The sequence below is a fragment of the Apis florea genome, unplaced genomic scaffold (genome assembly GCF_048593485.1).
Source record: "Apis florea isolate Af1SG1 unplaced genomic scaffold, ASM4859348v1 contig_2492_pilon, whole genome shotgun sequence".
Lineage (NCBI taxonomy): Eukaryota > Metazoa > Arthropoda > Insecta > Hymenoptera > Apidae > Apis > Apis florea.
This window is the reverse complement of record NW_028256593.1, coordinates 1,374,802-1,391,600: the sequence shown is the minus strand read 5'-3', so window position 1 is coordinate 1,391,600 and position 16,799 is coordinate 1,374,802. Positions and strand designations below refer to the sequence as shown.

The 16,799-nt window shown below is 29.7% G+C and overlaps 1 protein-coding gene and 1 long non-coding RNA gene across 7 annotated transcripts in view; both read right to left on the bottom strand.

Moving 5' to 3' along the window:
- Positions 1-5,512: 5,512 nt before the first annotated feature.
- Positions 5,513-6,721, bottom strand: LOC147657901 (uncharacterized). The gene is made up of 2 exons (XR_015291524.1): positions 6,415-6,721; positions 5,513-5,779 (listed from the first exon to the last, which is right to left on the bottom strand). It is a non-coding gene; the product is annotated as an uncharacterized LOC147657901 (long non-coding RNA).
- Positions 6,722-7,107: 386 nt separating this feature from the next.
- The window catches only part of LOC105735605 (acetylcholinesterase-like), a 144,513-nt gene continuing 134,821 nt past the window's right edge, over positions 7,108-16,799 (bottom strand). The window contains exons 6-11 of one of the 6 annotated variants that reach the window (XM_086905950.1): positions 10,742-10,863; positions 10,512-10,593; positions 9,583-9,719; positions 8,972-9,072; positions 7,750-7,844; positions 7,108-7,618 (exon numbers count right to left, since the gene is read on the bottom strand). In XM_086905950.1, the coding sequence (XP_086762076.1) occupies positions 7,578-7,618; positions 7,750-7,844; positions 8,972-9,072; positions 9,583-9,719; positions 10,512-10,593; positions 10,742-10,863 (578 nt within the window). In that variant the 3' untranslated portion in view covers positions 7,108-7,577. Of the gene's footprint in view, positions 7,619-7,749; positions 7,845-8,971; positions 9,073-9,582; positions 9,720-10,511; positions 10,594-10,741; positions 10,864-16,799 lie in introns of those variants that run through there. The other 5 variants (XR_015291520.1, XR_015291519.1, XR_015291518.1 and 2 more) reach the window with 5 other exon arrangements.

Sequence of the window (16,799 nt, the reverse complement as noted above, 5' to 3'; positions counted from 1 at the left end):
CAGAGAACAAATACTTTAAAATGCTTTAGATTTTATAAATTTGCCATTCGTTGCTTATTAAGATCAAGTTATGATCAGCATTCATGTAAGCAACATTGTAGAATTAATTAAAGTTCATTGTTGTTATCGATTGTCAGCGAAATGCGATTCACCAGCATTTTTCACTACCAGCTATTGCGTACTTCTTTTTGTGTGCATGTTGTTGGTCAAGATCTCAGGTTATTGCCTACAAAATTAAAAAAAAAATTTGTCAACAGATCTTGATACAGTATCTTTGTACACCATAATTTTTAAAAATTCTACAAAATTATTTGTAGATAAAAGCAAATATTTTTGTGAAGCATATTTACTTTTCCATCACAACTTTACAGCAGATTAGGACCTATGTCTTCCTCCAAAGTAATTCCATGTAGTTTTGGAATTTAAAATTAATCTAAATTTATTTAATAAAATTTAATCACACGTGTACTTACATCTAACACTTATATCTAATGTAGCATTAACCAAGCTTGATTCAAGAACTTAGATATCTCTTATTAAAAAGAATTTCATTCGTCATATTTTGAATAATATCCTAAAAAATAAAAAAGTAAAAAGTAGTCATAATTATTAAAAGCATCAAAGTATTATCTCATGAGCTGATAAATTGTCAATATTTGGTTCAAATAGTTAATGTATTTTAATAATAAGAAAGCAACAAAAAATCATGGAACGAAGGGAGAAGGGACACGCGCTGTCTTTTAGATTAAAGAAACGTATTTTTTTTTGCCCGTTGTGATTAATGAAATCACGTACAAATATAATACTGAAGATCATGTATATATATATATATATATTGTATATATATATATGTATATATATATATATACATAAAAAAAAAAAATGGAAAAAAAAATGAAAAAAAAAAATGAAAAAAAAAATGAAAAATATGATGTAAAGATATGTTAGGGCAATTGAAAATTGCTTTCTGGCCCGAAATATCAATTTAAATATGATCATAATTTAATGTACATATATGTATGTATATGTCATGCATATGGCATGCACAATTTGCAAATGCGAATACTGGAATATGGAATTCGACTCAATTAATTTAATGCCGATAAAAAGGTTTGCATTCGATAAGAAGATTACAGTCGGTAACAAATTTCCCTGTTAATTGATTGATAACCGATTACCAATCAAGATGGAAAGTTAAGGTAGGTTAACTACCTTGTCGATAAGACGTTTCAAGTGCCAAACATATTTTCGAAGTTGTACTTTTCTTCTTTTTCTTTCTTTTCTTTTTTTTTTTTTTTCTTTTGGCACTTCGAGTTCTTTTTTGCAATTTTATTCAGTTAGTGGTTTGAGTCCAATTGGACTGTCGTAGAAAAGTATTCGCAATGTTTGGGGAATATATAAAATGATAAAAAGTTCAGGAATCCGTCGTGGGCATTTGCAGCTCAATACACTTTAGTTTTTTATATTACCACACCGTCGAACAATTTCTCTTAATATTTCTGCACTAATCTCTAATCATCGTTCTTAGTACGATTTATCTCTTTCTTATTGTTGTCACAATTTTTAATGTTGTTACAAGTATTTGTCGAGTTTAACAAAATAAAATGTTTACAAGTCGTCATATACACACATACGCGCGCATGCGTGTTCACGAGCACGCAACGAACATGATCAAGCTTGTGATACGGGAAGAAAAGAACAGGAGAAATCAGATATGCATTATAAAGGAATTGAAAGATTTCTATTTTCCATAAAACTAGTACTCTAAATAACAAGAATAAAGTATTTCATTTTTTGTTCATATTTTATTATTATTATTATTATTTTTTTTTTATATTAATGCAGCATAATCTTTCGGATTCATTTTAAATCCAGGATTTTCCAATCGGCCTAAAACGTGGAGACAATTTGCTTCTTGTTTATGCGGCGTTTCTGAAGATCACCTGTTCTTTCTGTCGGTAATGTTCACGATTTTTCCCAGCAGAGATCGAAGTGGAAGATATTGCCAATAAGGACCATGATATTAAAACTACCCCATAAAAGTAACGAATGTAAATCAACGACAACAATTACTTCTTTGTAAATGAGTGAAGAATAATTTAAAAACTAAGTAAAAAATTATAAATCAAGAAATAATATATATATATATATATAGTTGGAAGTTTCGATCTCTGTTCACAGGCTTCGATATTTCGCCTACTCGGTCGGAGACCCAATTACAGATAAAATGACTACGCGATTGCACAAAAAACATATAATACCAGAGAAAAACTAAATAAGCGAATTAGGGTTAAAAGAACTAATTAAATTAAAAAAAGATTATTAAGTATATTATACTCAAGTAAATAAGTAATTAAGCTCGCTTCCATGATCGACCGTCTCATATCCCATATTCGGCGCACAGTCGAATCGTATAATAATAATAAAGGAAAAATAAAAAAGAAAAAAAGGATAAAAATAAAAAAAAAATGGTATAAGAGATACTTTAATAAAACGATAATTATACAATGATATAAATATCAAAAATATTATACTAGGTCTTTCTTGTCGTAAATCGAATCGACGTTCTACTGATCTGTGATCATTGTCAGATTCTTGATAAACCGGAAGGCCGATTAGTTAGATGATTTTGAATTCAATTCTTACGAACTATTCTCAGTCGTAATATCTTTGATAACTTAGTTTTATCTTATTGCAAATTGTAAAGATTATATATATATATATATATACATAAAATATATATAATTGTAAATTAAAAAGAAGAAAAAAAAAATGGGGAGAAAATACCTGATTGTGAATAATATCTAAGCTGTTGTGCATATATTTTAAAATCAGAATAAATATTATTTAAATGAAACGTCGGTTCAGTGACCCAATTCGCTTATAAGTTTTGGAATCACGACAATAAAATAGATGTCGTAGAAAAAATTTTTTTTATGACTATTATTTATAACATTTAATAAAAATGACATATGGAAAGATAGAAAAATTATGTAGATTATATTATGTATAATTTATAGTCGCAATATTGCCACATTCGGAAAGAATAAAATTGTTGTCGTGATTCTAAATATTCGTATTATTTCAATTTTTGTTATTCATTTACATGAGAATTTTTATCTCAAATCTTCTTACGCAAATTTTTTTTCAAAATCGTAATTATTTGTTGTAATTTACGTACGTTTCACGATAGAAATGTTGAAAAGAATTTTAATGGAATACTAAAGTTAGCTGCTATTTTAAATATCACTTATGTTACATGGTTGTATCCGCTTCTTTACGACGATTCTCGACAACCGCGCGACAGTAACGACCGCATAAAACACCGAATTTCTTGTCGTTTAGCCGAATACCGAAATATTTCAGACGTTATATCTTATATTTTATTTCTCTTGTTAAACATGGCTCATTTAATCTTTACAAACACAGTTGAGTTCTCTCGCAAAGAGATATATCAAATTTTCATTACAACAGTTTTCAACAATTCTGCTTGACACATTATTTTTTCGGATCTATACGAATTTTTATTCTTTTTTTTTTTTTTTTCCCTATAAATATTTTATTCTTCGAATATGAATAGCATATGGTAAACTTTGAAGATTGTTAAAATTGTAACCAAACTGAACATAAGCATAATCGTATAACCTCAATCATCGAGTCTCTTTTCAAACAAGTCTTTTTTAGAGACCTAGTTTTTCTCAAAGGGCAGAATTCTTTTAGATTTTTAATGCCACAAAAGGCCACGAAAGTGGAACTCACTTCGTATGTCTTAATTAATTCTCGATTCTCGATTTCGTGCTATCGTCTCTCAAATTCAATTTGACTCAATTGATCGTACTTACATACGCCTGTCATTAGTAAACGGACATTTATAGAGAAATTTGATCCACGAGGTAAAAGCATATCGATGCTTAATCGATTGAATCGATACTCGGTTTACGATACAATTGCCGTTTGTTCGATTAGATAAGATACTATTTCTGATCGAGTTTTGTTTATTTAATTTTTTGATTAATAATAATTAATTAGATATGATAACGATATATTAAATTAATCTGACATTTTATTTGTAATAATAATTATTTTAATGTGTAAATTTTCTGTGTTTTTTCGAATATTTAAATTTTGTTCATGGATCGCGTGATGTAAATCGTTAAAAAATTTTTATCATTCGATAAAATTATAACGTATTAAAATTGTTATATAAGAAAACATTTTGCTTAAAATGTTTTTAAAGATATGTGATGATTAAATAACGAAATTTAAATATTTTATCTTATGACAATTTTAACGAAATTTCATGTGTATTTTATATTATACTGAAATGAATAATCGAGACTATTTCATCGATTTTTTTTACGTGATCCATAAATAAAAATTAAATTTTGTTTAAAAAAAAAAACATCGAAGAAAGTTTCTTTTTAAAACAAATTTCATCAAAAAATTCTCCATTTATTGTAATGTTTTTAAAAAAAAATTTTCCTCTGTTTTTTGAAAATTAATAAAAATTAATTGAAAATTTATGATTTAATTATAATTTCATTCATTAAAAAATATTTTTATTTTTTACAGTGCAGATCTTTAACTTCTTTGAATCAACGAATGTGCATCTATTTGGCTAATTATCATACGTTTAGATAAAAATTTATTTCAGAAATGTACATCTTCAATGTAACGTGAAACATGTGAACAGATGGAAATAAATTTCCTGGATTGTGCCTTCCATATTTTTATAACATATTTTGTCTTGTTCCAATATTCCAATATTTTTTTTTATTAATATTAATTTTTATTCTTTTTTGAAATTTTTTTAATTTATCAATATTAATAAATTAATCATTAATGAATTTTGTTGATAAATTTTTTCCCCTAATAAGTTTTCCAAAAAATGGGAAAAGAATATTAAATATTGTTATAATTTCTATTTTTTTTCTGTAGAATTTTTTCATTGTCTTCAATGTACATTGATCCATTGATTTTAGGATCAAAATTTCGATTTATAATCGATTATATCACATAACGATTTGATTTTCATCTACCATGTTGAAGATGCCTAGAGCTATCGTCCTGTAGAGTTACCAACTGTTATTGCACTAGTTGTAACTAGTGGGGAAGCTGTAATTCAAACACAACATACACCAGTCATGAAGATGTTTTGTTAAGGCTTTATGCCATGTTCTATTTCCTGTGTTTCGGGAATTACGCTGTTAAACGTGTCAATTGAAATTTCTCGAGATATTGTTAAATATAATGCTATTTTGAAGATCTATTAATTAATTAATTGAAAATTTACTTACAACTTAGTTATTAATTGAAAATATTAAATAACTAATATTATTATTTATAACCTAAAAAAAAAACAGATATTTTTATGAACTTAAAATCTTAAAATTGAATTTATTGAGTGATCCAATTATCTTTTTCCAAGAGAGTTTTAATTTTTTTATAATTATTAATAATAAAAGTTATTAATAAAAGAAAAACGGCGAAAAGATTAAATAGATTAAAATTATTACGATCCATTATTTTATTTATTTATTGTATATGATATTTAAGTAGAAATATACAATAGGATGTCTAGATAAAATAAGAAAAAAACTGGCTGGAATAAAGTTTTCAGACATTTCATGATATCTCGATCAAGGTTAAACTTCGACAGCTCAGAGGTTATCTTTTTTTTTTCGATTAAACGAAACAATGCGGCAGGCCACAGGTCGTTGCCAATAAATCCAAGAGAATTGTGGAGGAAGCCAGTCGCTCGGATATCCGGGATTTCGTTCTGCTCGAATAAGGGAATATTAAACTTTATTGCGATTTTTGCGTTCATATAATCTACCGCTTTATCTCATCGTTGTGTTTTATTAAACGATAATTCTATACAGTATTACACATGCGTTCGTATTTATATGACAGGTTTCTCTGTTCGAACGAAAAAAATTTGTTTTATTCTCCTTTTTTTTTTGATTCGAAACTTTTCAAATTGTTTCGAAGAGATAAATAGCGATGATATATTTTATCAATTGTATGTGTAAACGAATAAAGTTGAATTCTTTTTTTAATTAGAACAATAATTTTTCATCATAAATTATACAGTTATAAGGTTTTATTACTACATCGATCAAGAAGGTTATGTTGAAATTGTAATCAAAATCAGGATCATTTCGATATGAAAAAAAATAAATAATTATTAGCAAATTAAAATAAATAAACTAAATATTTTACTCAAATAATTATTTGAATAAGAATTTATTATAATTGAATTGGTTGAAATATTTTTTTCAACCAATGAAAGTCAATTCGTGGCTTTTTTCCACGTTATCGATGATTAAACGAAATGAATTGAATTAATTGAAATAGATTGAAAAAAAATATATGGATTGTGAAAAAAAAGCACGCATCTTGTCTTTTATTTACCCGTAAATATTTATACTCTTGCGTTTGTAGTTGCAGTCACGTAACGGTTGCGATGTAAAATGCATAAGAAGCACAGGAATCAAATGAGAAACAGCTTCGTGAAATGACGTACCAAGTTTCCCTTCACATAAAATGCTAGATTCTGAAGATGTTCAAACTATATCTGTGTGCGAAGATTAAGCTTTACTATGTTATATAACTGTTAAAATAAGTGAAGAAGAGGTATAAAAAGAAATCTAAATTATTTAATTTTGGATCTAATATTATGGTTCATATTTAATATAAATCTGATATCTTGATGATGATAAATAATAAATCTGATACGATAATCTAATATGATGAATAATAAATTTTATTATATACATTTTATTTATATAATAAAACAAATTATTTATTGAAAATATAATGTTTTAAGTTTTTTCTTTTCAATAATCTTTAAAAATTTAATTCAATTATAATAAATTGAATTTTATTTTCAGACATAAATATAGAATTTAGTAGAATTAAATTAGAATTTTATTTATATAAATATTTCATACCTTTCATCATATTAATTTAATTGCGAATTAAAATTGCGAATTTTTTAATCGAGAATTAAATTTTTGTTTCAGATCTAATTTTTTTTATCGCCTCGTTTTTTTATTTTCAATTTCATAGCAAAATATATATTCAAAATATATGTATAGGAGAGACTTTATTAAATATTCCATGGATATTATTATTTATTATTTTACAATTGTATTTTACATGATAAAATTCGTAATATAATTATTATTATATTACAGTAAAACGCGTCATATTGTCGAATATTTTCACTATAATAAATTTTGTTTTATGTAGCTTTGTCTTATGTACTCGCCAGCGAAATAATCGAATTTCAACTTAACGAGATAGGCATATTGAACATGAATATGCAACAGTTAGCCACATGGAATGATGCTACATTTTATTATACAAATAAATAAATATACGTATATATACATAATATATCCTTATATAGCATATAAATACTATAATTTAAATATTTTTACACAAATTTGGTTTTTATAATCACGGGTTATTTTTCAGAAACTAGAACAACAACAAATCAAATTGGATAGACGATAAAAAATATGTGAACTTTGTTTTTTTACTTCGTCAGCTTTTACTTAAACAGCTGACAATTAATTGCACCGGGTTCCCAGATAATTATTGGTTCCTGCAGCTGAAAATGAAAGAATATGAATTTATTACAGGATTACAAAGTTTATTGCATTGCATATAGAGAAGTTATTTGTTTGTTTTTTCTTTTTAAAAATGATAAATTTATTCTTTTTTTTTTTTTTTGATACTCACAACAAAGGCCTCTGTATCGACTTGAAAAAGTCATCCCGTAATTGCTACAGGCAGGTTGGCCTCGCTCATATGGTAAATGACCATTTACGTTGTCTCTACAATGCAAGAATATAATTTGAACGCGAAAAACAAAATGATTTTAAGTCGTTAAAATCTATTAAAATTATTAAAAAATATTTGAAGATATTTAGTAATATTTAGTATATTTAGTATATAAATTGTTTAGGGATATTGTTAGAGTTACCAGACTAACTTTTTATTAGAGACATAAGAGAATGAGAAGTTGATTGAAAAGTTACTAGAAATATTCAACATTATTTAAATATAATTATTAGAATAACTAGATAGTGAGAAAATAATAAGTATTAAGAATTAAAAAGAATTTTAGGGATTTTTAGGTTATAAAGTTAACAGTGTTATTAGAAAAAAAAATTTATGTAGAACTATAAATTTACAAGAGAAAACATAGTTATAAACATTTGTAGAAAAGTTGTAGAGAATTATGAAATTAAATCTACATGAAATTATAAAGTTTTAGAGTTTTACAAAATTGAAACTCCATAAATTGAGACAATTTGAGACAGTTTCTAGAAAAAAAAATATATTTACATTTCTTTTTTTCTATTTCTATTTCGATAAATTATCATATTTTTTTACATTCTTAATCTGTACAACTTGTTACTGTCTTTCTTTTCAATTCTTTTTAAATATTAGATAATTAGAAAAATAGAAATAAACTCTATTGCTTACAATTTGGTTTGATAAAATTTGAAAGGATCAATCGAGGATTTAAAGAATTGTAAAGAAGTTTTTCTAAAAATTCAATTGGCACACAAGTTTGCGAAAATTGTGGATTCCAATTGGCCTGCTTAGAGTGAAAAAAAGATGGCATACAGGCGTATTCAATTTGTCGGCGGTAATAAGTTGGCGATCGACAGGAAATATACGTGAAGCAACAAAATTTATGGTTGGATTCAATACGCGTCGCGTTTCATATGAAAGCCTACGATCTCTTTTATAAGAAATATCGAGGCCATCAGATTTTCCATTTCCTTCCATCTTCTGAGATCGATTAAAAATTGATTTCGACCAATGAAAATACCAAAAATCGATTAATTAACTATAATAATTTCGAAAAATCTTTTTGCAGAAAATTCGACATAGATTTGAATGTAGAGAAGAATATGGAAGAATTGACTGAAAATGATCATCAAATTCTCACCCGGGTGCATAATTGCATACGTAGTTTTTGATATATCCATGGGCCGGATCATAATAATAAGTGTAGCCACAGCCTATTAAATAACTATTAGACGAGAATATCTGAAATAAAAATCTGATTTATACTTCTTTGCATTTGTTTCAAGAAAGGATAACATTGCTACAGAAAAATATTTCATAACAGAGTCATTTTAAATAATATCAAAAAAATTATTTTGCAGTCATCATTTTTTTTTAAGTTGAATATTCAGTTGATTTTTCAATTTTTTCAATTGTTATACCGAACAATTATTTTCCCTTTATATTACAGATAAAAGTGATTCTTGATTAAAGATAAGAATCTCGCATTACATCAATTTTTATAGAATAAAATCAAATTAGTTTTTATTATTAGTTTTACAATATAAATTATGCAATTGTGTAAAATAATTCTAAAAAAAGAAAGGTATTTTAAGTCCTAAAGATAAAAAAGAAGTTCAATTAAAAACAAAAGTATGAAAAGTAGAGATTAATTTTTCGTATTATTTTAATCGAAACTTTCAATATGATGACCATAAAATGTATGATTTCTTTTTTAAAGGATAGAAAACATATCTAAAAAGAACTATCAACCTGATTGTAATGGCTAATACCGCTCTTATATTGTGCTTCGTTGAACCAGTTGTAGATCGTCTGACGCCAATTCGGTACGTCGTTGAATTGCGTCGATGAAATTGTCTTAAGTATATTTTGTTCCACATAGAACCTGCCTGTATACATCGATCATCGTTAATCGTGATCTATAATCTTTTTCTCTCGAGAGAGCAATCGATATGTATATATATATACTATTCTTGGATTTAATTAATGCTACTCAGGCATCATAAGTGAACAGAGCCATCTATATATATATTCTTGAACACATTTTCTATAGTAAAAGACTCCTATTTAAAATTTTTAACATTGTTCAAATTTTCATACGAGAAATATCATTTTAGAAATATATATTTTTTATAAGTATAGGATGTAAATCGATAGTGAATATATTAAATAACGATTGAATAGAGAACATTTATACTTTTACACGTTTGAATATTAGATGTTCCATAAGAAGACACAGAAGAGAGAAAAAAAATTGGATCTGTCATGGGACATATACTAACATAGATAACTTATATGGCAGTTTTCCTTTACCTACCACCAGAGGGATGCACATAGAAAATACTTCTCGAAAGTAACTCGCGTAACTATGAGTATATAGGGAATATCACTTTTTTTATAAACATTTTTTGATTGGATTTTCGATGTTTTCTCACATTCCCAATTTTTTGAAAATATTTCTTTTTACCAATATACCAATAAAAATTATTAGTTTTTCAATTTTATTTTATTAAAACTCTTATTTCATATTATATTTTCTTCCCGCAATGATGTATGTATTCAAAATCAAAATAGTTTTGTATCATGGTTCCATCAGTCAAAATAACTAATATTTGTTAAATTCAAGAGTCAAATTTCTCAATGATTATAATTTTTAAAATAATTATTACGAATTTACTCACGAATATGTCTGAAAGGATCGTGGATTTCAGCACATTTACTTGCCCACTTTTGCGCCATGTCAGCAAGTTCATCGTCCCATATCTGAAAAAAGAATTATTGATTTTACTTTCGAAGATAAATTTGTATAAAAATTATTACACGAAATGGTCACAAATTAAAAGTTATGTTAAATTTTTTTTTTTTTTTTTTCAATAAATATTGAGAAGATTGAGCGAAAGTTATCTCTTACCAGCTCTCTCATATTGGCAGCAATAGGCATTCCTTGGATCTTTCCAAAAGTTATTTTTTGTCTAAGATTATTATGCTCGTCTAAAATTAGCTGTTTATCTTGACAGGATACTTGGTCAGATTCTATAAATAAATCCATTACATGATATCAACAAGATTTAATTCTTTATATTCGGAATTTTTTTATTTCTGAGAAATAAATTTTCCAACTGAAATTATTTTCGTTTCCGAAAAAAGTCAAGATGTCGAAAAGTATAATAACGATATGATATAACGTTGAAATGACACGACGAAGATAGACGAAGAATCGAAGAGTTCAGAATGTTTTTGAATGTCTCTGTAGGAACAAGTACTAATTAAATTTCAAACTCGATTGTTCTGAACATCAGTTAAGTTTAAGATTAACAAGCCTTTAGGGCACATTAAGGATGATCTAATGCAGAATCTTCAGATAATAATATATATATATATCCCTTTCAATACTTTTTTTACATAAACGTCAACGTCAATTCACGAAACTTTAATACTCGTTAAAATTTGTCGCCATCTTTCTTTCTTTCTTTCCTTCTCTTTTCTTTCGTTCGTTTCCTTAGTCACCACGATTGGCCAACTTGACAAAAACTTTCTCTAAAGGAATCTGCTTTAACGACGTTTCCCTCTGTCTTTCCTGCGGGCAACTTTCGTCCCTCCATATTCCTCTCCTTAATAACTTTTAGCTCCTCGACGAGAGGAGCGAAGAATGCAAATTTCTGTCTCTGGATGAGACGTGGAATTGGCAATCGAATTTTCCCTCAAAATCTTAGGGATATTTTTACCAACTTCCACTACCGTGTACCGATTAACTTAAAGAAACTCAATCCTTGATATTGGATATCGCATTGAACATTGGACGTCGAATATCGTCGAATTTAATTAAAGGCCAATGAAATTTTCAATACTTGGAAAATTTTAATTTGAAATTTACACACGATTTTGTGAAATTCCTCCGATGAAAAATTATTATTATTTTCGTTCGTACGTGAAATGAGAGTTCGGACAAAGAGAACCGTTTTGAATAACAATTCGATCGACATCTTGGTGTCAGTGTAGGATGCGTGCACACGCGCGCGCACGGATTTCCCGTAATTAAGTAGCAACTGCTTTAATTCGTGAATGTAATCGAATTTCGTGGTTGCTCGCACCGGTGAATACGCTATTTTTACCGTCGAATCGATGCACAGTCGTATTGAAATGTAATAGATTTCAATTTTCTCCCCGTAAATAATATACGAGGTGAATTATTCATGAAGCTAGGCCGGCACACAGCTGGACGAAAGCGGAGCAATAAAGTTCTGCTTCTTCTTGCTCCTCTCTTCTTTTCTTCTCCACGTTTATTATTTTATCCCTTGTCTTTCTAATTACATCGAATTTATTCGGCGATATTAATCCCGGTATAAATGTATCGGAAGTCGAGGAGAAAAAACTTTTTTCCCACTACAAATCTGTTTTGTTTTTTTTTTTTTTTTTTCATCTCGAAACAATACAATCATCTCTTTTAAATCACATCACGACGAGAAATATATAAACGAGAATAATTAATTTTCCAATTAATTATACATCTTTCGCAATTATTTGCTTAATCACGTCGAATTTATTTTATCATCATCCGATAAGAAATCGTATCGTTGCAAATCAATCCGAGTTTTCTTCACGATCCATTATTTCTTTTCTTTTTTTTCTCTCTCTCTCTCTTAAATAATTCTTTTCGGTCTTTCGAAATAAACGATATGAAACGTATAAAATAATAAATCTTTTTTAAACCGAGGGTATTAAATTTTATATCAACTCAGCGATCTTTGCTCGATGTTTGAATTTTTTTCAGCCGATATATTTGAATTTATATCGCGAAAATACTCGACCAATTTCGTCTCTTAAACAACAGAACGCGAGAGTTATCATCACTCCTCCCCTCCCCTCCGTGGTTTCGTCGTAACGACGGCGGAATTATTCAAATTCTGAATCGCGCCACGTTTCCACGTGTACAACCCGACATCAGGTTACCGCGGAAATTAAAATAATTTTCTTTGTTTCCAATTTCCCACGTTCCCCCTCGTTGCTGGGAAAACTGAAATTACCGCAAACGCGCGACGCGAAACGGTTTAATTTTATTCCCAGGTTATTTTTTTTTTTTTACGAAATCTAGGGAAAAACTGTAAATTGACAATCAAATTCAAATTTTATACGAGAATTTATCGGAATCGATATCAATTTTTCAATTTTTACAATCTTACAACAAATTGAATTGATTTTAAAAATTTTTTTTCCTTCCCTTCGTAATCCACCATTTCTGTCTCGTTTTGTGTTTTTTTTTTTTTTTTTATTAAAATCAATAAAGAAAGAGATTCGGCTATTATTATTATTACCGTGAAATTAGCCGAATGAAAAGTAAAGCGAATCGGTTGGCAACACTGGGCTGGTTTCTTTTTGCAACGAATGAAATGAGGAAGGCTTGGCCGGTACGTAGCGATTCAGCCGACACCTGCTAACTCTATTCTCTTGTCGTAGCACTTGGTTAAATGGATTTCGCCGGGAATGGACTTGCCAGCTTGTTAAATAAATAGTCCTTGGCTGCTGACCTCCATTCAAAGTTTCCCCCCCCTCCCCCCAAGTTTATTTCTATTCCACGGAGAGCATCTTTCTCGATCATTCCACCACCTCGATCGATAAATTCTATCCTTCTCCTATTTTATCTCCCTTCTCTAGAGATTTTTCCCCTCCATTTTACGATATACGTGTATATATATATATATATATTAATGAAAAATAAATTATTCCTTTTTTTTCTCTCTTAACAACCTGTTTGCTCTGTTCAAATCCTTCTCTTTCTTTTTCGTTAAATCTTTTCCCCTAGACGACCGCCCCCGGACAATGACAAATTCCCTAGACACGTTTCCACCATTAATCAACTATTTCCCTAGAAGAATCCATACGAACAATTTACTCGCTCTCCTTAGTCATTTTCTCCTACTTTTTTTCCATTAGAAATTTCTCTAATTATTCTTTCACGTTTCTCTCCAAGTTTCTTTCCAAGATAAATTTCCCAAGAATGGAAAACCGTTTTTTCCGCCTCGTTCCTTTCTTCCAAATCGAAATCATCCGTTTTTTAATCGAGACTCGATTCAAGACTCGAGGATAGGTGTGGGAAATTTCCCAGGTCGAGGCGGAAACTGTGGTGGAAAGGAAATCAGGGCACGGCTCGTCGGAGGAGTCGCCCGTCACATCTCGGACGTAAAATTTCGTATTCGGTCCGCACCGTTTCTCCCTTTCACACCTCCCTCCCTCCCCCCCTCCCAATAGGAATATTCACCGAGATACGCGATCGTTGAACGAACTTGACTAATTGCCGCTTCGAAGAAACTGTTATTCAACGGGGAGGGGAGGGAGGGCGAGCGTTGGAACGAACGAAACCGCTTTTTTTCTCACCCTCGATAATTGGAGGATCCGTGCATTGATAAATAAACAATTCGAACGAGAGGGATAAAAAGTTGAAAGGAGAGAAAAAGAAAGAGAAGGGTTATTTCGAAAATGAACGTTCGGATAACGGATACGTGTACATTTTATCATTGAAATTAATTTGAGATAAGGGATTATTGCAAACGATTCAAAGATATAGGAAATTGTAACACGTTTCTTTTTATAGACCTCATTGTTTCCATCCCCATCCCATTGTAATGCGAAATATTTCAAGTGTACAAGTTTTGATTACACACCGCGTCATAATAATTTTCATTGGCATGTAATTTTATCGCGAAAAAGATGCGTATATATCTTTACGACGATCGTGTTTAAACATTGAAATTATTTTTCTTTTTTCTTTTCCTTTTTAACAATTCCATCGCGTCATAGATTTCGTTCATTCGCAATAAAGATAACCCATTCGGCCGATCAATTACATCAACGCGATTTTCGTTCGATTTTACGATCCGATCTAACCTAGAGGAAGGATTATTTCTCCAAGTTTAAACGCGCGATCGTGACTGGTCGTTCGTTCTTATCTATCTTGTTGTTGCGTAGAAGGAAGACGAAGGAGTTGGAAGAGAGATTATTCGAATTGTAAATCGAATCGAGCCAGACGAATTAAACGGTGACAAAAGCAATCAATTTTCATGCACGCCGAATGCAAAATGCTAAACGATCTTCTTTTTAAACGGACAGCGAGAAAATTCTTCGAATCGTTTCAAAAGGCTTTTTGGGATTTATTCTCTGGCGAAGAACGAGGACGAAGATTGTTCGGAAGAAGATTGCAATTTTTTTCCCTCCATGTTGGCGACTCTTATTCTCTTTTCTTTATCTCGAAATTCTTCCAATTTGTTATTGTAATTGTACGAATTCGGGTCGCACGATGCTTCTAAAATTTTCTAATTTTCTTTTTTTTCAAATTTTTGAATTTTTATAATTTTCCCCGAATTGTCAGTCGACAATACATTTTTTAAATAATTGATTTCCTAATTTTGCTCATTTTCTTAATCTTATTCTAATTTCGATCGTTAGGAATCATCGATATTATCGAAAATATAACTTATACACAAATTGGCTACCGTGATTACAATTCGTTCGAATTATAGAATCTTTATTGGCATTACTCAACAAAACTTACTTAACAAAACTTACTCAGCAAAACCTTGCCAACGCAGGAAATAATATCCGCCGAAGCGGTTGAAACGAAGATGAAAATCAATGCCAGTAGTCGAGTCATTCCCTCCCGCGCCATTTTCTCGATTTTTCTCGCGACGAATGGATTTTTCTTGCTCGAAAAATCTTTTTCACATAGGAGAAAGATTATTGTGGATCGGTCGATAAAACAGATCGATTCGCAAGTGAGAACCCGTCGTAGGAATCGGACGAACTGACAGGCGAGCAGGGTCGAGCGTTGGCCTTTATATTCTCCATCTGTCCCATAATTTGGAACGTGTAATTGTTCGTGCTACCAGTTCCCCCTGGTGGGGATTCACTGGTTGCATGGAATCAGGGTTTCAAAGTCACCGAGGGAGAATTTTTTGTCGTCAAGATGGTATCCTAGTGAATTTGTTTATGGGAATTAGATCTAGATATTTTCCCCCATAAGATATCTGGTAACTTTAGATATAATTTCTTAAATTAATCGAGTTTGTTGACGAGTAATTTCACGTTTCAGATTTAATTTCAAACAATATTTTGATTATAATTTGGTAATTAATTTTGTAGAGTATACAATCGATAAATATTTTTGATAATTTTTATACGTTATGTTAATACGATCAGTTAAGCGATTTTTTAGAATAGGTTTGTTAAAAAATGTGTATAATTATTAAGGTAAGTTAATGCTAGGTTCGGGACATTAAGTAAGTGATATTAACTTTTGAGTTTGAATCCAATTGGTGTTAAATTTGAGTCAGAAATTCGATTGCGTTGAAGTTAAGTTTTAGTTTTATTAAATCAAGATTCGATTTACGTTTCTATTAAGTTCGAGTTAAGCTAAGATTACGTGTATTCATGTTAGATCTCAGTCAAGGTTTCATTCGATCCGGATTAAACTTGAGTTAATTAAAGGTTTGAGTTACGTCGGCCAAGGGTCAACCTGATGTTTTTAGGTTAGGTTCAGATTAAAAGATGAAAGCCCTTTGAAGTTTCCACGTTTAATCTTCGATCACTCGCCACGAGAACTCTTATTTTTGTGGAAAATATTCAATTATGAGGCATCCATGTTTAATCTGTAAGAGTTAAAAAGACAACGCAACGTTTCGAATAAATTTTCGACGTCATCAAAATTCCCTAGTTGAAAGCTCGTACATGGAAATTCCCCATACATTTCCTACCAACTTTCCTTGCTTGTTGGCTTTTTAACAAATTAGAACGTCACCTCGTGGAGTGCATATCTCGATAATTAATGTGCTAGTAGTGTATTACAAGATTAATAACACTTTCCACAAATGCGGATAATATTCCAACTAGTTAAGACGGAGAAGTTCCACGTTTCTCGAGAGATGCTGTATCTTCTTACAAAAGGTGCGATTATTTCGAACCTACTAATTGTACGTGAT